Genomic DNA, 24,804 nt, shown 5'->3' on the forward strand with positions numbered 1-24,804 from the left:
CAAGTGAACAGGAGACTCAAGACCCGAAGACCATATTTTATGAGTCGTGGACGAATCAGCCGTTCCTGCACGGAGAATATGCGGCAAAAGATCCGTTTGTGAACGAATCTGAGCCCTTGGCGCGCATGCGCGGACCAAAGGAAAAAGAAAGACTCACGTACTGTGATGAGGTGTTACTCCTGAGTCATACAAACGATTCGTTCAAAATGAACGAACCGTTCCCAAACGACACCTCACTCGCCACAGCAGTTGGACAAACAGGCCGCCGAGGCTCTCCCGCCGGCGGAGAGAGGAAGCGGCAGGAAGGCGTGTGTCGGCATGACTTCTCCGGGTTTCAGTCTCTGGACGGCCGCCCCTCGTGTTTAACGTTTGTGGGGAGTGTGTGATGATTGAGGTAAACGGAAGTAATTTACGCTTCTTCTTCTTCTTTTTTTTTTTTTTTGAAAATGTTTGCCGACTTTGCTGTTTCAGTCCTTTTAAACGTTCAAATGTCATGTTTTTTTTAAAAAAGGAAATATTCAAACAAAATGGAACAGCGTCACACAGATCTGATGGTGTCTGTCGGCGACGTCCGGATTGACAGCAAAACATTTAATTGGCCCTTTGTAATAAAAAACACATCTGATGATTATGTCTCGTGATTGGATCCCAAAATCCCAACATGCATGGAATTGCTACACATAAGTGGAAGTGACAAGGACTTTTGTGTTCTCTCAGTTATGAAGACAGGAGAGGATAACAAATATTAATAGCAGTCACTGACTAGTTATCTGATTTTTTTAGATCTGATGCCACCAAGAAACCTGCATTGAAACTAACTAGTTCTCAAAGGCACAGTTCTGTAAGGTTCTGTATCTCAATTGCTTATCTTTGGACATTTTCACCATTTCAAAATTGGACCTGTTGCTTCAAAGTGTAATTTTGTCCAGGCCTCTCCTCGGCTTTATATAGCATGAAATAAAGCATTGGTTTCAAATGAAAAATGACAGCAAGTAGAGGCAACAAGACTTACTCCGAATACACAAATAGTTATTCTTCCAAGTGGTGACAAATGGCATGGTCCCCACTGTCTCACATTTTGAAAGGACTAGCATGGATTTTGTAAAGACGCTGCTGCTGCTGCGCAAGTGTTAAACACCCCCTGCTTGTAGTTTCCAACAGCTGCTATGCCTCACTCTGTGCATTCCTCATAAGCCAACCCACACTGTACACACAAATCTAGTAACCTTTTAATTTCAGTGACGTGAATGCATGGTGGTGGACTGGACAGCTTTACTGTGAGTTATATTCCTGATGTTCGGCAACATTAAAATGCCTGTGTTGTATTGTAGGATGTCTCTGTCACAGACGAAACCATTTTCAAAAGGGCAGGGGAGACATGCTCGGTTGGCCCGTGCAGTATTCAGTCCGTCATTGTGGATTGTGGAGATCATCAGAGAGAGAGAGAGAGATGTTGGTAACAGGATTCTGTAGACTTTGGTAAACTGGTCAGGCACAGCATGTAGTCAGAGAGTGCCCGGGTGAAGCAGGTTGTGCAGGCCTTGTACTGCTCTCTTAGTTGAGGCTGAGTGTTGTAGAGAGTTGATAAGCGAGGTGCAACAGTGCGTGTAAGGTTTAGGAGTGGTTTGTCCTTTATTGGCTGTTCCTGAACACATTGGTGTCCTCTTAGGGCAAGCAGGCCTTGCTCACTTGAAGCTCAAAGTAGACTTCAATATTAGAACAATATGGAGTAAGGGATATATTTACTTACATCTAATTTCAGAACATTTTTCTGTCCAATAAAGAACTTTGTTTGCATCGTGTATTTACTGCCCACTTATGGTGGCGGCAGAGTATTGACCCTACAAGCTCGTTTGACTTCCAGCTGTTGCAGTTATCATTTCTGTCATTGTCTTGGGTGTGACCATGATTCACTGACAAAGACTGGAGCTTGGCAAGGGGAGAGGAGAGCAGCTCAATTTGGAGGATATTCCTGGGATCCTTGACCAGTGATTAGCGACAGCCAAAATGTATCAGGCATGCTGTCCGTGGTGTTCTGACGTCAGTTAAGATATACCATGCATTACAGGCATGTGCCAATGTGTGAAAATTAAACATGCATTAAGCGTAGAAACAGAGCAGCCACAAATAAACAAGCAGATTGCATGGATGCATGATCTATGTGTAAGATGTTCAATAAGTTTGAGGAATTTGAGATGGAATATTGTTTTTGGAGTAGATCAATATCTAGGTTGTGAATGTAGTGTGAGAGAAAGAGCAGTGAAGCTGGTGACCAGAGTTAGGTACTTATTTAGCAGTCAGCAGGGTAGATATTTGTCAATAAATAAATGCCACGACTCCTCAAGACCGAAGTTCCATCATCGCTCCTGTTTAACTACAGTCCAAACTGAACCAGGAAAGGATAACAACACAGAGGCTGGAATGTGTCATTGTCAGTAAATGATAAATATGTTAAATAAAATAAATAATGTGCACATTTTATTATTTATCGATTCAGGAGAATAGTACTAAAGCTTCTTCAGATGGGAAGAATAAGAGATGAAGATGTCAAGGTGGATGCAGGAGAGAGACTCAGCACAGGAAACATAAGCAGCACAAAGCATTAGACAGAGCTGGCTGTAAATTTAAAAGAACTGCGCTACTGCTACATGTCTTTTCTTTTCTTTTTTTTTTTTTTTTTGTCTGGTCCATGTTTTTGTGGTTTTTGTTATACACATTTGTCCCAGGGGCCACTGTGCCACCGATGAAGACGCCAGTTCTAATAGTTACAGTAGACCAACCAGGAGCTTTTCAATGTCCTTGGAAAACAAGCAGTTCTTCTGTCAGATTGAACTTCTTAACTGATGTGGAAGTCTGACCTGTTGTTGTAACATTTGGAGGATCATGCCCAGTAGTTGGTTGCTGGTTACCACAAACAGACCTGGATAGCAAAGTGGAATAATCCCTTTCCCCCAGTTTCCTGACCATGCTTTATTGAGAGGTGGCCTGCAGGTTAGTCGTAGCAAAAACTAGGAGTAGATTGGATGAGGTGCTCCCTCCATTTGCCTCACGGTTTTAATCAGCTCTACAAGTACATTCTCTCTCTGAGATAAAAACACCCTGGCACTGACTTTGGAGCTGTTAAGGATCGATGGCAACAACTAGTCCCTCACTGCAACAATTATACTCTTCCCTGATTTCATTTCTCCTTTTTGGTGCTCAGCAATACAAGTATGATGGGAGCAAAACTACTGCTGTCATTTAATACGGCACATTTCCCAATGATGCAATAGCAAAAATCTTCTCTGCCTCTGAAAAAGAATCGAAAAGTTTTCATCATCTAATCATCTTTTAATGATAAAATTATACAAATTTATAATTAATTGGCCCATTTAATAGTCATTGCTCATTTAATGCAAAAGAAAACTGACTCTAGAACAAAATACTGAAACCAAAGCTGTATCTTACAGTAATGTCAGACAGTTATTAACTCCTTAAAATAGATTTGGCATTCATCCTACACCAATGTAATTAGCATTTGCATTGACTGATACTAAAAGAATGTGTTCCAGGCTATGAGTTATTTCTGGCCCGCTCATGCTGCCTGGGGTTTCTTGTCCTTGTATCAATCCACAGTTGGACCTCAGCTAAACTATTTGCCTACCCACAGGTCCTACTGCTCTCTCCTCACCAAGATCAACCTTAAGAAACTGATATTAACTCCGCTGGTTTTCCCTCTGACCACATGCCAGCACTGACACGTTTAAGCTCAGCTGTTTCTCCTGTATAAGTGTTAAGCGCTTTTGACAACTACCTAATTTTTTAACAGTTGCCAAAGCAATCAAATTCCCTTTTTCCTTTGTTAATGTAGCGAGATACTCCTTTAACCCTATGCTGCCTCTTAGTCTGTACCTCCAATAGCCTGTCAGACTCCGTTACACATTACCTTTCAGAAAGATGTTATCATCCGAGCCATCCCCCACATGGAGGCTGTCACTGAATGACACAGCCCCCAACACAACCAATCTGTTGGGCCGGCTACTCTGTACAACCACATGCCTTCTACAGTCTACTAAGTTTAAAGTGCAATTTGGATCCCTGTGCGAAGTCCATGACAAAAGATAAGTAGTTTTTTTTTTTTTTTTTTTGTGGTGCTCTCGGCTCTCCCAGAGCCATTACTAGTTTAAGACATCCCCTTTTGTGTAAATGCAGTTTCTGTGTGCAGTCCTACCTTCCAGGTTGCAAATGAAGCTATATCAAAAACAGATGAAAGGAAATTAAAGCAACAACATTAAGGAAAACACAGTTCAAAAGTTTGAACAAATGTGTTGATTATTAATATACTACTGTGTCAGAGCAAGGATGACTGTTTTGGGAGTCATTGCGTTAAAAATATCTTTATTGTGGTGGATCATGTTTGGGAAGGAGGGATCGTTTTGCCCCACTGGGCCACCCTCGTGGGCAGCAGATGAGCCAGAGAGACTTGTGTGTGTCTGTGTCTGTGTCTGTGTCTGTGTTTGTGTGTGTGTGTGTGTGTGTGTGCATGCATGCATGCATGCGTGTGTGCGTGCTGTGCTGAGTTGTGAGCAGAGGAGCCCCGCCAGCCTGCTTGCTCTAACTGCTCTGCACACACTCCAGCCCAACAGCTTGTCTCTTCTCTCTGCTCCAGATGATGCCTTGGATTTAGCTGGCCCACATGAGTGATATGAATAACGCACTGGACGAAATACACACTTCTGGAAGCCTTGGAGATAAAGTAGAGATTTTTCAGAGTGGCAAGGGTAATGCGAGTGGCTTTCCTAGCCCAGCCCTCATCCCTTTGCGAGCTCCTTTACTAACACCAAATGCCCAGAGGAGCAGGACTACGCTCTGCAAAGGAAACAGGTATGACAAATTTTTCTTTTCACTTACCAGGAATGATGCCAAGCTGTTTATAAGATTTAAAAAAACATAAATCACTTGCACTTAGACTCAAAGTAACATTATTGATTCTGTACTTAACAATATCAGCTACCCCGCAGAAGAATAGTACTCTCTTTGTATTTGCAGGAGCGAGACACAGAGGCCTGTTTGAAAGCTGTAGTGTAGACTTTGTACCTGTAAACAGAATTGGCTCAACACAAATGCAGCTGTCAATGAAGTATATGGTATTATTTCAACAGTGCAGTTAAAGACCAGGAATCAAATCAAGCACCTGTTAGTTTGTGGGAGATAATTAGTAACTCAGTAACTGCTGTTCTTGCAGACCAGTAGAAAAGTTTCATTCACAGAACAGCAGCTCACAAAAACTAAGCCCTGCCTTCTCCAAGTGGACTGAGATATCACTCTTTTTCCCTGATCATGATTGCATTTCGATATTGTGTTATGTATGATATCATAATGTAATTTTTTCAAATTTGTATTTTACAAGTAATCAGCAAATTACACAGATTGCAATTTTGCATTCTTAAGTCGTTGTTAAGTTGTCGTTAAGTGACGACAATATTTTATGACTTTGCTAAAAACAATTCCATTCCATATTGATTAGAAATCTTGATTGCATTGTGGCTTGCTTTCCTCCAGACGGCAGTTGAATCGCTGTCTGTGTTGGTAACAGCTTAATGTCTCTCATAGTGGTGAAGTCAGGGGTATCTCACATGTGCCTTATCTACCATGTTATCAATAGGCTGTTGGTGATTTGGGTGTGTCGTCTGGTTGTTGAGAGCATAAGCTGTCCAATCAGAGACAGCCTTGTGTTTCAGTCGGATCTGTCAGTTTCTTTATCACTCAGCCCATTTATGCTCCTTGTTCCTGTGCTAAGGACAGAAGCAGAACGAGCAATAAAAAGCTCTAAGTTGCAAGTTGGGAAATCAGTCTTGCATAAAGTTTAATACATTATTGCAATGTCACAGTCTATACTGACTGAAAAATGCTTGGATCATTTAATGTAGCATCTGTTTCATTGTCTCAGCCACTGTGTGTTTATTTATTTGTTGTTCAGGAGCAATAAAGAAGAAGAGGAATCATTTCCTTCTCCTGTTCCAAACCCTTTTCCCGAGCTTGTCCCCTCCACCATCTCCCCCTTTGTCTCTGAATGCTTATTACCGTGGACCAAAAGTAGTGCAACTCAGGTGAGTCTTCAATTTACAGTACTTGAACTTGTTTCTGACAAAATGTTTATATTACTTGAAGAAACTGCTAACTGCAATCTTTTCAACATTCTACCTGAAGCAGAAAAATCATGTGAGCTTTTATTGTAACAAGCGCCAGACAAACAACAGCAGGACATAGAGTGTTTAAATTTCGCTGAAGACATAGTTACCTGATGTTTACCTTGGGATTTGTCTGAAATGTCAGGGCCTATAGATGGTTGAACCAGTTATGTGAGTATGGAAATGAGTTGCAGTGAGGAGATGATAAAACACGGTGTCAGCATGTACAGACAACCTACACACACACAATGTTTTTACCTCTGAGAATTCATAATTTTGCCTATGCACAGTACAGTGACCACTAAACCACACAGAAAAAGGCAACACATATAAAGTATGATGCCACCCATCGATGTGGTGTTTGAAATTTCATTAGAAGTTCATGGTTTACCCAGGAAATACCTGGCCTGGTGCCAAAGAGCCACTCTTGTGTGTTTGTTTTAGCACAGGGTGTGATTTGTCATGCACTCAATGTTGAGAACTACGTACTGGTGCAGGAAAGGTTTTCACTCCAACATTAATGTTGAGCCAATTTTGGCTATTTTAATTTTAAACGGGGAACCCCCCACAAAGTGGGATCCCTGTTTAGCTAACTAGCAAATATATGAAATATTAAGCATTTGTGAGAAATTTTGCTGTGTGAGAGTTTTGTGCTGTCCACACATGTAATACTGCATTTTTTGAAGTCACCATGACATTTACTTTTGAAATTTGACTTCCAAAGTTCAAGAGACTGGGCTGGACAGACAGATGGATAACTACAAAACATAGTTCTGGCTGTCCCAAGCAAAAAAAAAATAAGCAACTGAGTTTTACAAAAAAAGACACTCCTTCTGTGTGTGAAGAAATCCACAGCTTGTGTGTATGTGAAGTTGGTTAAGTAAGATTGGTTGTTGGGGGGGCAGGAGTTTGGTGAATTTTTTTTACCAGTGAATTGGGACACACAAATCTTGAATATTATGCATTTTTGTAATAATTATTGAGAGAATACTTTTATTTATTTCTGTCAGGCTAACATAACATTTTGCAGCTCCCAAATAAAAGCTCATACATAGGCAGGCATAATGCAGGTGATATACTGTACAAGTCATACTTACAATCTTTAACCTAATTTCCTTATAAAACAAGTGAGTGAAACTCAGGAGTCATTATCATGGAGAGCAAAAAATTATTTAACTTGACCCTGTGATCTGTAGTTGATTTGTGCGTTTATACAGAACTTGCTGTCAAATTCTAAAAAGAGAGCACATTCATTATGTTGGAAAGCTAACAATTATGGGTCTGCTGTAAAAGTGCAAGGCTTTCAAAATGGATTTCGTCTATACATTTTCCAAGGCTGTTAAATTGGTCTGGTTTGTCAACCACTAGATATTTCCTGGATGTGGATCCCTGCAATGTATGCTGGAGTTGATTTCAGGTTTTTCAGTATCTCTGTGGTCTCGGTGTACGTGTATTTGTGTGTGTATGTGCAGCAGCAGGGGGCAGGTCAAAGCAATGACTCATAGGAAAGCTAGAAATTACAGAGCTCAGCAGTTACCAACAACTATCAGCAATATTAGACCGCTGTGTGCTTGTGTGTCGCTGGAGAATGAAAAATACATACAGAGCGGTGGTTTCTTTTGTTTGTCTGTTTGTTTGTTTTTTTTAACACAGCAGTGTATTGGTGATTAGTGCAAGACTATCACCAAATTGGTATTTGTTTCTCTGCACACATTGTGGTGAGATTGTTTGATGACATAAAACTGGGGTGTTTCACTGGAGCAGCTCCAATTGATATATAGAGTCTCAAATAAATCCTTCATTTCCTCTCCACTCTTTACTGAAGTTTTGTCATCAGATTGACAATTTTCCTAAGCTGTCACTGAACTATTGTGAAGCTAGGTCAGGGAATTGCAAGGATTTGGGATTTTCTTTGATAAGTGTGAAAGTAATCCTGAGCTTTCTCAGGGAATGAGCAAAATGACACCCAGTTGACCTCACTCTGCAACAATGTACCTTCCTTGTTTAGTAAATCTTAAAGATATCTTGCTGATGAGACCCGGGGCTGGATCCCATGAGCCTGGCAGTGTCTTACTTAACCTTGTCAGCAGCAGACATGGAAAGCAAAAAGAGCATGTCTGACTGAACAGTTGTATGACAAGTCTCATATCAGCATATTATGGCCTCATTTCCTGTGAGGGGAAAATGATCTGCTGATCTTTCCTGTGGGTTATGGAACAGTTTTTCCTCCATCATTTAAAATGATCTGAGAACAATCATCTTTGAGGGACAAGCTTAGACTCTGAAATGAGCAGGCTAACTAAATGGTAGAGACATTGTGGTATCTCAAGCTTTTCAGTGTTCAGGTGAGGCCCTTCACATGACATTGCGCATTTTTTTTTTTTTTTTTGTTTCTTTCTTCTTCTTTTTTCTTCAGTTTTTTCTTCTAAAGCTGTCTCACGTGCCAGTCATTGGTATATCGGAGCCCACTTTTATCCTTGTGTTTGCAGTGTCATGGGATATTTCCATTACAGAACCACAAAGTCATGAGGGGCACATTATGTGAAGGGTACTCTTAGACTTGCTGTCAACACAACAGCCTCCAAAAAACTATATGTCAAACAAATATAAAGTCAGTGTGTAGTCAGGAAAACTATACATAGGACACTATTATATGTACAGTAGTTAAAGACAACTGGATTGTTTTGACAGATCAGTTTCCATGGTGAATAAATCAGAGTGTGTCCTGGACCACCTCAGCTGTTTCAGACATACAACTGTGACATGAGAGGTTACTTTATGAAATGAAATCCTCCTGCACTTTTGCGTTTGACCTCAGGAAAAGTGCCCACTGCCACGCCGAGGCTTGAGGCTGTCAGACTGTCGGCTCCGCCACAGCACCACATCACTACAGAGACTGACACAAACTTAAACACGATTCTCTAAATATGTGTTGAATTGAGAAACAGAATGACGCAGCGTCTTGCCACTGTGTCAATGTGTAGAAATGAGTTGATGTTGCTAATAAGTGCTGGCTAACGTAGCTTTGAGTCCAAGATCATGAAATAACTGGCATTCTGTATCTTCACAATACAGTGGCTAAATAAACAGGTTCTGGGGAAGTCCAAGTGGCTGGCACCGCCTCCACTCTCCAGGAATATTGTGGGCAGTCATGGTTGGACTCATACCAGAAACCAGAAACACACAGACAGCCTGTGTCCAGACAGTGTTGAGAGCTCAGTTCAGCCGTATGACTCAGAGGAAATGCCTGCCCCTCTAGAGATGTTATTTCAGATCCAACGTGCATCATGTCCGTGTTCCTGAGCCTCTCCTCTACAGCAGATGTTACGCTGTCTTCAGTTCAGTCAGCTGTTTACTGACAAAACAGGGCTAAGATGATGAATAATTAGTATTTTACAAAACTGATTCGGCATTTGTTGATGGGTTTGTTGAGTGACAATCAATGCCACAATCACAGTCTTCTAAGTGGCAGTGACTGCAGTTGAGTCCAAGTCCTTTCTTCTTACTTCGTATTAAATCAAATCAGGATGATAAACGCTGCAATCCTCACTGACTTGTCCTGCTTTGCTTTACAAATGTTAACATTTACATTTTAACTAGCTGTGTCAAAGACAATAACTAGTTCTGACTGACAAGTTCAACTGTTTACTGAGTGTATGAGGTGTGGGATTATCCTGTGGATTAACTGTGGTCTGTGGAATGACAGCTGCTTGTCCGGGTCTTGTGTAAACGGCAACAGCCAGGGAATTAAATTGCAAGAGCAGTGTGATGTGAGTAGGTCATTTGCAGAATGTGTTGTCATTATACCATGTCAAACACAATTAGAACTTACCTCTCACTCGCTATCTCTCTGAAACACAAACACACAACACACACACTGACAAATCCATTGCTCGCTCACTTGTATGATCTTATCAGGACCAGACAGTGCTAAATAGTATGTGAATGCATGGAAATCCATTTCTCACTGATGGTTGCCAAAAGTGTGTCCACAGACAGTGAGGTTGTGCATTCGCCTGCAGTTACTCTAGTGACTGCTTTACCTCGATCAATGTTCAACTGAGGAATTGGGTGTTTTTAATACAAGTAATTGTCAACAAATGGCAACTAAGAAGTGACAAATTCAAGTACAATTCCCACGGGTACTTCTCTGGAGTATTTCTGTTTTATGTCTAAGATTACTAATCATCCTTTGGAGAGGATTCTCCCTCTGCTGTAGCAGGTTTTGTGGTTGTTTGACCTGTCTTCCTTTTTCATGGAGCTTTACTGTGTCATTGGTGTTTAATTTCTGCTGCTTGTTACATATATGCATACTAATAACTATTATACTTTTATACATACATAGTCACCTCGTAATCCTCAATAAAGTTCACGTTATTGAGTAACAAAGAAATTGAACTGTCTTCTGTTCTCCCGGTAAAAGATGTGCTTTTCAGCTGGCTGGACAGAGGCGCTGCCTCAAAGCCTAAATTCAGGGAACAAATCTTTCACCAATAGGATAGCTACATGACTGGCTGCTTCCTTGCTCACCAAGATATGGCCTGATATGTGTATCCCCCTGCCAAGCGGTGTGTATACACTTTGTATGCACCGACCTGCACCTCAGCTGCTGTGTTGTCGGAGCAGCCAACGAGGTCTTGATTGAAGCAGCTATGGTTAAAATGTGTCTGGAGCTGGCTTTGTTATGAGAGTTGTGGAGACTCTGTTATCATTCTGGCTCCATTAATTCCAATTCATTTTAGCTGTGTGATAACTACTAGCGTCTGTTTGTCTGTGCTCTCACAAGTCACTGTGCTGTGTTTCCAGATAAACATGAACTTTGTTGTGGGAAGTTTTTTTTTTTTTTTTTTGGTATTGTCTGTTCTCATGAAAGAGGGGACATTGATTGGTACCCAACTTCCAGTTCAGTGCTGTAATAACATACTGCTCAATACTTAAAGGAGATAAGATGGAAAAAAAAATATGCGAGACCTGTGCATATATTGAAATGGGGAATATTGGTCGTTGTTGTTTTTTCCAGTAGCTTTATAAGTTACAAGTTTTGCCAAAGTACTGCTTTATTTCTGGGATACACTAAAGCAAAATCTATGGTAAAAATTTCATTTTGACTATTTTCACACAACTGGCAATGCCTTACCCATATAGAAATAATCTAAATACTACTAATAGTACTATAATGAGACTATTAGTTTGTCTTTCTGTGTCACTAAACATCCTGCATGGGCTTTCTAGAAATTATGATATCAAAATCTTCTGTTTAATCAATCTGAAAAACTGAATCCAATGTGTCATTCTGGGAACATGCTAGTAATATGCAAATGATCTGAATCTATTTACTCTATGAAATATTGATATTAAAATAATACATATTCTATTATTATTGTTATTATTATTGTTGTTGTTATTATTAATTACAAGTTGAAGAAATGAATGTAATTGTTGAATGTTAAGAAAGTAAAGACTAATATCAATCAAACAAGTCAGTTAGTATCAGTAATTGTAATTGCAAGAACATAAGAATACAACTTTCTTGTTTCATGATCCCTTTTTGGCAATGTTTGTTTCCAATGTCAACACAAAGTATACAACATTCATGCAAAATCCTCATGAATGTGCCGATGAATGTTTGTGAAGTCAAATGTATAATGTCAGAGACAAAAATAACAATGTGGTGTCTGGCCACAAAGTCCACAAAAACAATATGACACATGTACTTTATGGGAGACCTTCAGGTCTTTGATGTAGTTTGAAAATATCACTTTTGAATTGATTTGAAGTATTTTAGCTTTCTCTGGCCTCTATGTTTTCACCCTGCACACCATGAGAAACATGTTTCAGTTTTGTTCTTTGCCACTGCGTTTCTGAAACGACAGAAAAGGAAAAAGCTTTTTACATTTTCAAGGACAAAGGAGGAGTTTGTGTTGTGGGGAGGCAACATGTTTTAGTTTCTCACACTTTCGTTGTGAAGGATCTCACTCTAACTAGTTTTTTGTGCTATGCAATTGGATTACTAGGAGAAAAATATCATTTATCAAATACCATATTATACATAGTTTATTACTATCATTAAACCCATAGTTTATACAGTACCCTTATTTTCAGTTAATATGAATGGATATTTTTCATACGGTGAATTGTGCAGCTAAGGCAGAAGCATGAATTTCCATGCGAGAAGAGTCACCTTGCCTGCCATTACACCACTTTGTCTGCAGAAGCGGGTAGGAATCTTTGGTGGATTTACTCTGTGTTACCACTTTCATGTTAAAGCTATTATCTATTTTATTTATTTTTTTATTAATGTCAGATCTTCCATAAATAAAATTTTTGGATGTTGTGGGATGAGCACTGAGCACAAAAGGCTTTAATCCGTGTAAATATGTTTAGATTCTGTTTATGTACAACAATTTGACTGTGCTGTTGTTTGACTCGTTGTCATTATCAAAGCTTGCTACAGATGCAAGAAGTTATTTTAAAAGTCGTGCATTAAAATAGCCATCTCTAATTTGAAATACACTAAAGTGTGAACTGTGCAGGTCATTTCAACAAGAAACAGAAATACTGAACAAAGACAACTTAAACATTAAGTGTGTGTCTCCTGTGTTGCTTGCTAGGTTGTATTATCTATAGTTAGTCAAGTTAACACTATCTATCCACTTTGTGGTCAAAGTCAGCTCTGGAAGCTAACAATTATAATTTACAAATAATACAGTAGACACTGCAACTGTTAACCTGCTGGTCTGGCTATTCAAGAGAAAGTTCTGTATAACGCTGTGGGGATAATTCTTTTTCAGTTTTATAACAGTCAGGTGCTCGGAGGACGTTTCTCAGTGGTTGTGTTAGCTAGACAAGGCTGGAGGCCGCCTTTTCTCCACCACACATTGATACAGCTGCAGCTGTGAGTGCAGTTGAAGGTTAAGCCGTGGTAGTCTAATTGGCAAAATGGCTCACAGTGTCCTGTCCTTGAGATAAGATGGTGTTATAGAATAATTTATATTCAACAATTCTATATATAGTTCATCATAGTCCTTATCTGTCTTGTCGTGCCTTTTCAAGTGTTATTTTTTTTAGTTTTTAAAAATTTTACTGAAATCCCCAAAGCACATAATGTTTTTATTTGCTCTGCCTGCTACTTTAACCCTGATTGCTGAGTTACAGTCAATGTGGCTTGCAGTTTCCCTCACAAACATGATTGGGCTGACATCATTGAGCAGTTTAGCCATATACATAAGTATGAGTATGTTGAAGTAAATGTCATATGGTCCAGACATTTTGACCACCCAGATCAAACATTGTGGCTTATCTTATAATAACGTCAATGTATTTTTTATATTAGACAGTAAGTTAACAGCGGGAGAAATGGTCAAGTGTAAAAGCCTAAATTATGAAGAAGGGCCAAGTCAACATGACCAGAACAATCTTGTGGAATACGTCCAGTCAGCAGTGGTGAATACCTACTAACAGTGGGCAGACGAATAACGAACTGGTGCATCATTAATAAGAGGGACAGCTACTTCATCTGGTCTGAACAGCCAGAAGGGCTGAGATGATTGTTGGAGAATATTCTGCCAGTGCTGTGGCCTTTCATAAAATACTGTTGAGTTTTCTCACCATTGCAGGCCACTTTGTAACACCAGTCGATAAAGGAGTGTTAAGCAACGGTTTATGTAGCTGCCTTTCCTGGACACTCATTAGAAACACTTAACGATTAACAGCCACTGTTACACTGTACACTCACTGCCAACAATTACCTGGTATCAAACAATCATGAGCAATAATACAATAAATGTATACGTAGAAATCAGAGTAATTACATTGGGTGATTGTAATGATTTGACAGTTGTGTTAATAACAAACATGAGTCTGTTTGTTTAAATGTATTTACTTTTCTTTTTATTTTATATTACATACGTACTTCTTGTACATAAATGTACCTGTATATTATATGTGTATAGATAGGTTGGTTGTTGAGCTGTTTCAGTGTGAATCAGACTGTTTGACTGACGTTATCATCCCTAGAGGTATGGCAAGAAAATGTACCTCTTTTTTCCACGTTAATAGTTGTTAATAGGTAAAAGATTCTAGTGTAAATGTTTGGTCAGTTTAATATAATGTCACGCCAGATAAGTCAGTTTAGAGCATTCATTGTCTTTGTGTCTTCCTGACATCCAAACTAAACTTTGCACGAAACCGACTTGGTGTGTGCTAAGCAATGCAAATGTTAAGTACATCTGTAATGCTAATGCATCAAAAAAAGGTTTCCTCACCCTCTGACGAACCATACCCCGTCCTTGGTGAAATGTGATGCCTCAGTGATTTGATTTGGCCAATTCTCAGGAAACCACTTCCTCAGAGCAGCTCAGCTGAACCCCAGTATACAGTCTTGACCAGAAATAGCTTTAATTTTGATGTGTTCTGTGCATTTCAAACGGTTATACATTTTTCACTACTGCTGTTCTGAACTACTGTGCACAGCTGTTATTGTCTGTGTCTTGGTTCAATTTATCTAGCTGCAAAAGTAACCTACAGTGCTGCAGGACTAATCCATTTAATGCAGGCTTTTGTCTTTGCTAGACATCAACTAACAAAGATATTTGTCTTGTAAGACTCCATGTGGGCTGATTAAACACTAAGTGGTTTACACTGAGAGGTGATGTCATAGCTTACTGATGGCTCCTTGAGGGCTCAAAGCACTGCCCAGTTGGATAGCTCTGAACCCCTATTATCTCTATGAAAGGAGTCAGGAGTCTCGTTCTGCCCAGCTTTAACACCCCCACTCCTCACTCCCCACCCTTCATACCCACCCAGTCAACTTCAGGCTGAGTTGACCCAACTAGCATTACATTTAACTAGCACCTTTATAATTGCTCCCTTGGTTATGCTGGGAACTCTGCTTGCCATGGGTGTGTGAGCGTGAATAGAGAGGGGGTTGGAGCCTTGTGACTCGCTGACCCTCTCTCTCTCTCTCTCTCTCTCTCTCTCTGTCTCTCTCTCCACCCACTAGTGAATGAGCAGATTGATCTCTGGCTTCTTGACTCTGCGTGGGGAAGAAAGGTAGCTGGTCATTTGGTATCGAGCAGGGCTCTAAGAGGCAGTTTTGTCTAATTACCTCTTCTCAGTTCCACTGCAACACAGAGGAAGAGAGAGAGAGGGAGAGAGAGAGAGAAGGAGAGAAAGCAAACGAGAGCAAGCGAGAAAGAAAGACAGATTCGTTGCCTCCTAGCTGACACTTGCTGTGCCGTCTGATGCGTATTTTTATGTTTCTTACCAAAGCCCTCCATTATAATGCTGTGTACTCAGCCATGTATAGGCTACAGAGCTTGCCCAACCTCAGGCCAGTGCTTTGCTCCAAACAGGGGGGTGGTAAGTTAAACTTGAGATGGATTAATTTATTTTACATTCAGTTTTTGATGCCTCATTGTGGTATTGCAAGGTTACTGCATGGCTTTCTTTGCAGGCTCAGGACTTTACATCCTGAAAAATGTTTCATTTTGTTTTTCTAGACATTGTGCTGCTGTAATACATTACAAGGCCTATAGCTAACTTCTTTATGTGGGTCAAACTGATTACATTATCTGATGTTTGCTTCACAGTCTGCTTCTACTGCCTGAAGGTAAGAAGAATGCCAATCCTAGTGAATATTTTTGTAATTTGATGTTACTGCTGCAGGTAATCAAAGTTTATAATGAAGATAACACCAGCAGAGCTGTAGAGGTTCCTAGTGACATCACTGCCCGGGACATATGCCAGCTGTTTGTGTTGAAGAACCAATGTATTGATGACCACAGCTGGACTCTGTTTGAACATCTCTCCCATCTGGGTATAGGTAAGGATTTAGTTTTCCATACAATTGCCATCTTTTACAGCAATGTATAAATACATTTGTCTGATTAAACATTCACAATTTTTGGCATTTTTAAGCAAAAAAATGAAAATGAATGAAATGATGAAGGAAAAAATGTCTTCATGAATCATTTGATGAAGATATTTTAGGGTATATCATTTTGTAATATACAATATACATGAACCAGCATCTCTTTTATCTGTACGTATTTACAGGATGTACTTATTGATCATGTGATGCTAATGTTGTTTGTCCTATGGATGATGTTTCCTTGATTTTTATTGGAGTGGCTGTAAGTAGCAGGGTGGCGAAATGTGTTTGAGAGTGACTGCTCTCTGTTTGTTCTGTTGAATCCTTAACCATATGGTGTAATATGTGAAGGGTGGCTGGTGTGCTGAATCTTAATTGTAGGTCTTCCTTGAGCAGAATATTATTTATAATCTTTTATTGGAGTTTCATTACTCAAAGCCATCTCTACACTGACACTTAGGTAGTTTCTCCTGTTGAAGCCACTGGTATTGTCTGCACGGTTTTGTTGTGATGTTGCTGTAAGCCTTAATTTGTCTGCCTTTGCCAATTTATTGTTAGCAGTGAGAGCAGTAAGTTATGTAATGTATATTGTGATGTCAGTGTTTGTAAATTAAAGGGGCATCATCTCCATTTGCATTTAATAACAGATATGTATGAATGGCATGCAGTATTGTTCTTGGTAAGCTAATACTGAAAAACACACATATTTGTCAATGGTGCATAAAGACTGATCTGCAAGATCACAGTGTGATTACATAAATGATTTCTCAGCTGCATTTTCACACTATTGCACACATTACATAATTCAGCCATCTGTTCTGTTCCAGCCATCATTTTTTCACCAAGACTTCATATCATTGCTATCCAAAGGAAACCAAGTATCAGGATATTTGCTCTTTAACTTTATTTAGATAGACTGATGGACTAAATTCATCTCTGAGGGTTGACACACTTCCCCTGAGATAATGGAATCCTGTAAGTGTCTCAAAGTCAGGTGTTTAGTTTCATAGTTCATCTGTAGAGACATATCTGCTAATTCTTCTTCAATTTAGTCATTTATACAGCAGGATGTCATTTTTCTGATTAATTTTGTCAGCCACATCAAGCAATATTGTCATTTGTTTGCCTGTTGTCTGTTTTCTGATAGGACAATGCTTCCTAAGACAGTCTGACCAAAAAGTTTTCTATTAATCCAACAACCATTTTTAGGAAATAATCTATTTTTATATTGCGCTGCCTTCCTGAGTTACACATTGATAACAAAGTTAATAATCAAACTCCATACCTCGAAGTTAAGCAGTATAACTTGTGGGAAAATATATTGCAAACATAAATTAAAGTAACATCTTTCACGAGAAAGTGAATTATCTACATTTCCCATCCTTTATTGATAAATGAGTAAAAAAAAATGTAAGTGACATCTTTTCTGATTATATCACTAGAGAGAACCATTGAAGACCATGAGTCCGTTATGGAGGTGCTGTCAGCCTGGGGGATGGACACAGACAGCCGGCTGTATTTTAGGAAGAACTACGCCAAATATGAATTCTTCAGGAAACCTCTGGTGAGTTTGTAATCAAATTATGTGAATAATTAGAACTAACCCACCACAGAGTGGATTAAACTGGTAAAGAGTGATAGTTAGAATCAACACTAGTATATTAATGTAATGCTGATGCTACTTTCATTCTGATAGGACTTTTTCCCGGCTCACATGGTCTCCATATCCAGTGAAACCAATGGGATGGTGGATCAGTCTCAGATTATACAGGTATCATGTTCTTTCTGTTTAAATTGAACTCACTGGCCTTGAGTACCAATTGAAAATTTCTCAGAATCCGTTAAAATCTGTGTTGTGTTAATATTTCTCTACCCAACACAGACCTTTCTCAACTCCAGCACTTGCCCAGAGATACATGGACACCTCCATGCCAAAGAACAAAGCAGGAAGTCTTGGAAGAAGTTTTATTTTGTCCTGCGGAGGTCAGGGCTTTATTTTTCCAATAAGGGAACTTCAAAGGTAAAACAAAATTGTCCACATTGTCTGCATTTTCGGAAAAGCAATAAAAAGTCAGTGGGCTGTTTTGTTGCATACTCCAACTGCTCTGATGCATGCAATCTTATTTTGACATGTAATTGCTTTATGTCGGTCTGTCTAGCATTTTCCCTGTTTGAGTTAAATGCACTCAGTCATTAGGTTGTACAGTAAACATCCATTTAAAAAAAAAATATGCATAGCAGCGAGTGGAAATTTCAAATTCTTCACACAATCTATGAAAATGAATTCTTGTCCTCTGTTTCACATAATGCATTCACCACTTCACCCTTTGTTCACTGTATCACTCCGGTTTTGAGAGGGTAGTGGAACAGGTTGAGCTTGATTTTCCTTAGGTCAGCTGGCACAGCACCCATGCAGAAACAGTGCTCTCAATGCTGCTGACAAGTGAACCTTATACCTATGCACCAGCCATGCCAACACAACCACTTCTCAACTGCTTTCATTTCCTACAACAGTAGACCTTTTGTTGTCCAGCACAGGGAGGCTTTGGTATCGTGCCCACTTTTACTCTAGCAGGTTTACCATGCATCTGTGGTCTCGGTCAGACACGTTGCTAGTAAGTCACCACAGACACTAACGGCAGTGGCTTTACTTTAAATAAGGAAGTGGGAACGATGTGTCACATGAAAGCAGAACAATGGTAACCCTTGTGCTTTTTTTTTTTTTTTACTTGGAAATTTATCAGCCACAATGTGGCTGCTGATACTTTCTCAAAACAGCCCCTACCAATATTTCAAAATGTATCCTTATCAGTTTCATTATATTTATGGGTTAACTGCACCAGAGTTACTGATAGCACTGCTTTATAGGTAAATGCACAATGTTTAACTTTAAACGTGCTGGCCTCCTCCTCTCTCGTTGGACTATACTCGCAGTATATTACTTTCTTGTGCACTCCACACAGACATACTGTGGAAATTATGTTAGATACAACTTTGCTGCACTTCTGAGTTCTATCATGACCACTTTTTGTTTTACAGGAGCCAAGACATCTCCAGTTTGTTGCCGACTTTAGTGACAATGATGTCTACTCCGTTTTGTCAGCCAAAAAACTACATGGAGCACCTACAGAATTTGGCTTTTGTGTCAAGGTACAATCATTTCCCAAACATACCAAAGCTTTACAAAAGGAGTGAAATGAGTATTGATTTCCAGCATATTGAACTTCTTTGTATTCATGTAACTTTTCTCTCCAGTCCACAAAGTGTAGTTCAGCCTTGAAGCTGCTTTGTGCCGATGATGAGCCCACCAGGACTTGCTGGATCACAGCCATGCGCTTGTTAAAGGTTGGCTTGCTGATCATAAACTGTGGGTCTGTTTCTAAGGGGGGGGGGGGGGGGGTGTTGAGTCAATGCTAGAATCAGATTTAGCTTTGGGAGGAGGTCAAGGGAAACTATTGAGTGATGCTGGATTGGCACTCCCTCTTGTGATAGAGGCAGCATGTGTTCATTGTCTGGATGTCTGCTGGGCACAGTTTAAAGCATTAGTCACACTACAGCTTATTTATAAATAATGTGCAGTAAAATACAAAGGATTGATTTATTTGTATCTGTCCAGTTTCATCACAATGCCACCAGTTAATTGAAAGATTTTACACTCAGCATGTGTGAGGTTCATGTTCTTGTTTCAGTATGGGATGCAGCTGTACCAAAACTTCATTCAGCCACACCAGAAACAAAAAACCTCTCCAATGGTAAGCTACAGAATATTATTCTTTTTATTTATTTATATAAAACATTGTATATTGTAAAATTTGTCTGTATGAAATCGACCAATCACAAAGACAGTCCCACATTACCACACAATCTAATAGTCCCAGGTATCCTCTGAGTATTTTTGTGACAGTGAACACAAATCTATTTATGGCTTTTGGACATGTTGCCGCTTTCTAAAAATACACAGTGATCAGCTGCTCTCAGATTTAACAACTCATCACCTCTTCTCTGTTGTCAGAGGGTCATATGTGACCAATAGCCTCGCTGAGAGGATTAGCTAGAAAGATAGGAGTGCATGAATCTGCCAAAAGCAGGCTCAGGGTGTTGAATTTTCTGTAGTCTACATGACAGATTAAGCAGTACATGCTATCCTTAGAACAGCTTCATAAATTCACTGGCAAGTTCAATGAAGGCCCTATTTAAACCATAAGTGACATTGATAAGTGATAAGTATATTTTATATTGCATTTGGAGCAGAGTAAGGAAGAGGAACTGAAATGCTTCTCTCCTCAAAGTAAACACTGCTCACTCTGTTTTAACCACTTGTGTAAATTACTAGGCTGTGGTAGGGGAACAAATGTAGTCATTTAAAAGCTTTTTGTTAATCCTGATGAAACAAATTTTCTTCTGTGTGCACAGTTGTATAGAGCCACTCATTAGATGGCAGCTTAAAGGACTATAATGTGCCCATGTGTCATTCTTGTCAAAGCCACACTAATCCCATTAAATTGGGGTTTTCTGTTTGGATTCGTCTCGGAGTGATGAGGATGGAGTCATGTTGCTCAGACACTAGATGGCAATACAATACCACATGATAGGAAAAGTCAGTCCATTTTCTTGCCCCAGTATACAAAAGAAACCAAAAGTAAGAAGAGACCGAGTTTTGTACAGCATAACACATGCTTTTGTTTTCTATTTTTGTTTCTCTCTCTCTCTTTTGTTTCTCAAATCTCACATTACTCTCAAAAGTAATGTGAGATTTCAATGTAAAATAGTTCAGACAGCCGAACAAAATATGTTAACTGTATCATTTTAGAGAAGCATCTCAGAGAACTCATTGGTGGCCATGGATTTTTCTGGCCAAAGGAGCCGGGTGATTGAGAACCCATCTGAGGCGTTGTCTGTGGCTGTAGAAGAAGGCCTTTCATGGAGGGTGAGTCAGGGGTCTTATTTTAATAACAGTCTCTTCCTCGCAATCAAGAGCTAAAGCAAGATACCTAAGATAAGTGTACACAAGAGGTTCATCTTGGAATATGCTCTATTTTGCAATTGCCATATTGCTTTATTTTACCAACGGGTATCATGGAAATGTGCACTCTTCACATTTTGTTCCACTAACAATCTCTAAAACAAATAATAAAAAAATGGTCTCTGGAACTAGCAGCAAATGCTACTACAAACTTTATAATGATGACGAATTAACCTCAACACATTATATTCATGCATCCAGTTGGTTATTGCAATAAAATAAACCTTGTAAGGTCAACAGCTGTAAGCAGTTCATAATTGAAATAGAACAAGTCCAGAATACAGAATAAATTAACTATCTTATGAAATTAATTTCACTAATGTCGCGACTATAACTCAATTTTCCCTTAGAGAAAAAGCTGCCACCGTCTGAGCAGTCACGGCAGCCCCTCCACATCTCAGAGTTCAGTGTCAAACATAGGTTAGTCCGACATATTTCAGTTGTTTTTTTGGATTGCGCACAATTATCATAAATAATTTGTGACATATTCTCTCTCATGTGTCAGCTCTGCACTTGGCTCAACCGTGGTTCCACAGCAAACTGTCTCGGGATGAGGCTCAGCGTCTAGTCACTCAACAGGGCCTTATTGATGGGTAAGCAGCTGCAGTACACACTTCACAGTTTAAAATGTGTCATTAAAGACATCTGGGATATTAGCTATAAGTAGCATTTAGTGTGTGTTTCTTACACAGTGAGAATTCCCCTCTACACCCATTTTCCCATCTTTTAAAATGTTTTCAATTTCCCTGGTTAATGTGTGTGAGATTTTTGAACAAAACCCACGTAACAAATGCAGTCAGTAGTAGTCATGCAGTTGAAAACACAAAAGTCCATCTGTGTGATAGGTGGGTACAAAATACAATCACTGAGAATGCAAACATTACAACTGCATTGTGTTGTCCCAGGGTATGAACATATCGTTAAGTTTTTGGTTCTGTCTTTTCAATAAGAAAAACATGAAGGCATTAGGTAATATTGTCTAGTGGTTTAGGGGTCTTGAAGTTTTAGGGACAAATTGTTGTTGTTCCTTAAATATGAGCAAAGACCACATTATGCGACCTTTTTTTTATTTTTCTTACATATTTCATTCTCAAAAAAAATTAAGGATTTACTCTGCGAAAATATTTGTTTTGCTTTCAGAGTATTTCTTCTGAGGGACAGCCAAAGCAACCCTAAGACATTCGTACTGTCACTGTGCCACATGCAGAAAGTGAAACACTTTCAGATCTTACCTGTGAGTACAATCAACTGTTTGGATAGACAGTTCCTAGGTGCTTTTCATTCATCTTCCAAAAATTGCTTCCAAAAACTTTAAAGTGATTGCTAATAAGTTACTCGCCTCTTGTGCCTGGATGGACATGTAGGTGGAAAATGAAGGCGAGTTGCACTACAGTCTGGATGATGGTCACACACAGTTTACTGACTTGATCCAGCTGGTGGAGTTTTACCAGCTAAACCGCGGGGTGCTACCCTGCAAACTCAAGCACCACTGTGCACGGATCACCCTGTGAACAGGGGAAACAAGAGACCCCAGAGGGCCCACGTCCACCTTAACTCAGGGGCCTTTGTGGACAAACACTCCCAGTGTTCTTGTGCCTTGAAGAAGAAAGAGATACACAATCAATGAAGAGCCATGCAAACTGAAATTATCGCTATCATCATCTAGAATCCACATTCATACTGTGGCACTGTGGTAGGAATTCAGAAAAAGATCAGTTTGACCACACTGCAGCAAACTATAGGCGCTGAAGATGATGTGCAGTTTTATCTTGTAGGTATTTCTCTTCAGCCTCAGAAGTCTCGCAGTAAATCATTTGTGCAAACTGCAAACATGACTTCTTGTCCTGTATATTGTAAAGCTGAATGTGTACTGCAAACAGGTAGTGATTCATCAAGACGCCAATGAAAGAAATAGCTTTCCTCAGTAACTGGAATTTGAGTTTTCACTGAAAACATTTCAATAAATGCATGTATTCAGTATGTAAACGGTCTGTGAAAGCTCAAATCAAGCTCAAGAGTCCCAGTAAGGGCACAAATGTTAAATTTGCTCCCAACATAATATGCTGGGTATTGTAGTACACAACACCTCTGTCCTGTTAAATTTGAGTAAAACTAAGCTATTGTATTTTTTATTCTCATTGCATCTCTAAGTATTCAGGTTTTGTTTTCTTGGTTTTTTTTTTTTTTTTTTTGTAAGAAAATTGTTTGTTGTTTTTTATTTGAGAGAGAAAATGACCTCTCAGGAAGCGTCACTATGCATGCTCTGTATGCTGGACTACGTCTGCTATAGAGAGAAAAGGTAATGTGCAGGCAGACAGGTGGTACACATTCTCACCAGCTTGCACTGTGCATTGTTGTTTTGTTTTTTGTTTTTTTTAACTATGTGATTAAATATTGTTGTTTTTTTTTTTTGTTGTTTTTTTTTTTATTAGATTAAATCAGATGAGAGCTTGCTTTAGAGTAAGGTTCATGGAATATTTGATCAATTTTAGATACAAGTCATTGAGATGGAAATTAGAAATACTGTATGACTAATTTTGATCATATCTGAATCCACTGTATATTGCAATTTAGCTTTTATATTTTTCAAAGATTCAGGTAATGTATGCAGGGCCTGCGTTTGGTTGTATTTTGTCGGTACGGCCACAGCTGTGGGTAAACAGCGTGAGATGATATTTTGTCTCTGAAAAACCAATAACGCATCAGCTTTTCGGAACAAGGTGTTTTAAACCACTGACACGATTGAAATGACCATCTGGTGTTTGTTGTTTCATTTGTTTTTCAGCTGGACAACAGTGCATTGAACAATGAATGTCATGGACTGCACAGTTTTATATGCATAAACACAGCCTGTTTGTAATGTATGACTTTGCATGATTTATTGTCACATTTAGTTTTTTCTGGCTCCCAAAGAAGTGTAGAGAACCGCTGTCTCATTTTAGCACACACGCACCACGATAGGTTTTAATGATGCTGAAGAGCTGCCAGCAATGTGGTATTTAAGCTTAAATAAGATCGGCTACAGACTGAGGCAATAGATCACCGGTCTAATAAACTCTGTTTTTATTTAAAATATAAAACATTTTACATTGTAGTCATTAGATAGTATATTTCTCAGTAACTAGGCCATTCATGGTTATCGTAGAAACGCACATGAAATATAACGGTTTAATAAAATGTCTATGTGAGCCGTATCACCAGCTCACAGTAGGGTGCCTCTGTGCTCAGAAAGATTTTTATAGTCAATACATAAGTCATGATCTGGCACATAGTTAAATTTAGTCACACCAAAAGCCTGTGTGGGACACATTGGCCTCACATTGTCAGGTGTGATTTACTGAATTCTGTGGGCAGTAATCTATACACATATATACTTTACATGCTCTCTGTGGAGCTATCACATAATTATTTTTATAACCACTTGGTGGTACTAGAAGCATTTTGCTCTTCCCTGTCTGGCTTTATGTCTGAAATTTTATTGTGTCCACAGCAATTTAAATTACATAATACATATGAAATGTTTCAAAGATGCAAGTCGGGTTAATGTTAGCTTTATGAAAGAGGAAGTTATTTAAAAGTTGTGTAACTATGACTTAATTGACATTGATTATCTGATCTTTTATATGCGACAAATGGCATATAAAATGACACATAAATGAATATGCAACACGAAGCATGCAGAGATGAAATAAGATTTTATCTTCCACGGACACCAACAGTAAGAAAATTCCCCTACTTGC

The 24,804-nt window shown here is 39.2% G+C and overlaps 1 protein-coding gene across 2 annotated transcripts; it reads left to right on the forward strand.

Moving 5' to 3' along the window:
- Positions 1–196: 196 nt before the first annotated feature.
- Positions 197–23,938, forward strand: grb14 (growth factor receptor-bound protein 14). Of its 2 annotated transcripts, XM_029530961.1 has the most exons (15): positions 197–394; positions 4,649–4,863; positions 5,960–6,089; positions 15,837–15,993; positions 17,484–17,605; positions 17,738–17,812; positions 17,924–18,061; positions 19,081–19,191; positions 19,297–19,386; positions 19,731–19,793; positions 20,852–20,968; positions 21,415–21,484; positions 21,570–21,657; positions 22,205–22,298; positions 22,429–23,938. In XM_029530961.1, exons 2-15 carry the CDS (start codon positions 4,676–4,678, stop codon positions 22,573–22,575), a joined length of 1,590 nt encoding a protein of 529 aa, XP_029386821.1. In that variant the 5' UTR covers positions 197–394; positions 4,649–4,675; the 3' UTR covers positions 22,576–23,938. The 2 variants fall into 2 exon arrangements, with proteins under 2 accessions (XP_029386821.1, XP_029386822.1); XM_029530962.1 differs by lacking the exons at positions 197–394; positions 4,649–4,863; positions 5,960–6,089 and adding an exon at positions 12,326–12,388.
- Positions 23,939–24,804: the final 866 nt, after the last annotated feature.

The sequence above is a fragment of the Echeneis naucrates genome, chromosome 21 (genome assembly GCF_900963305.1).
Source record: "Echeneis naucrates chromosome 21, fEcheNa1.1, whole genome shotgun sequence".
Lineage (NCBI taxonomy): Eukaryota > Metazoa > Chordata > Actinopteri > Carangiformes > Echeneidae > Echeneis > Echeneis naucrates.

Bases quoted from the DNA above. Each gene is read 5' to 3' on its own strand.
- grb14 (XM_029530961.1), top strand. From the start codon at position 4,676: ATGAGTGATATGAATAACGCACTGGACGAAATACACACTTCTGGAAGC. The intron at 17,813-17,923 runs GTATCATGTTCT...TACCCAACACAG, and splicing joins ATCAGTCTCAGATTATACAG to ACCTTTCTCAACTCCAGCAC. The intron at 19,192-19,296 runs GTACAATCATTT...TTTTCTCTCCAG, and splicing joins AATTTGGCTTTTGTGTCAAG to TCCACAAAGTGTAGTTCAGC.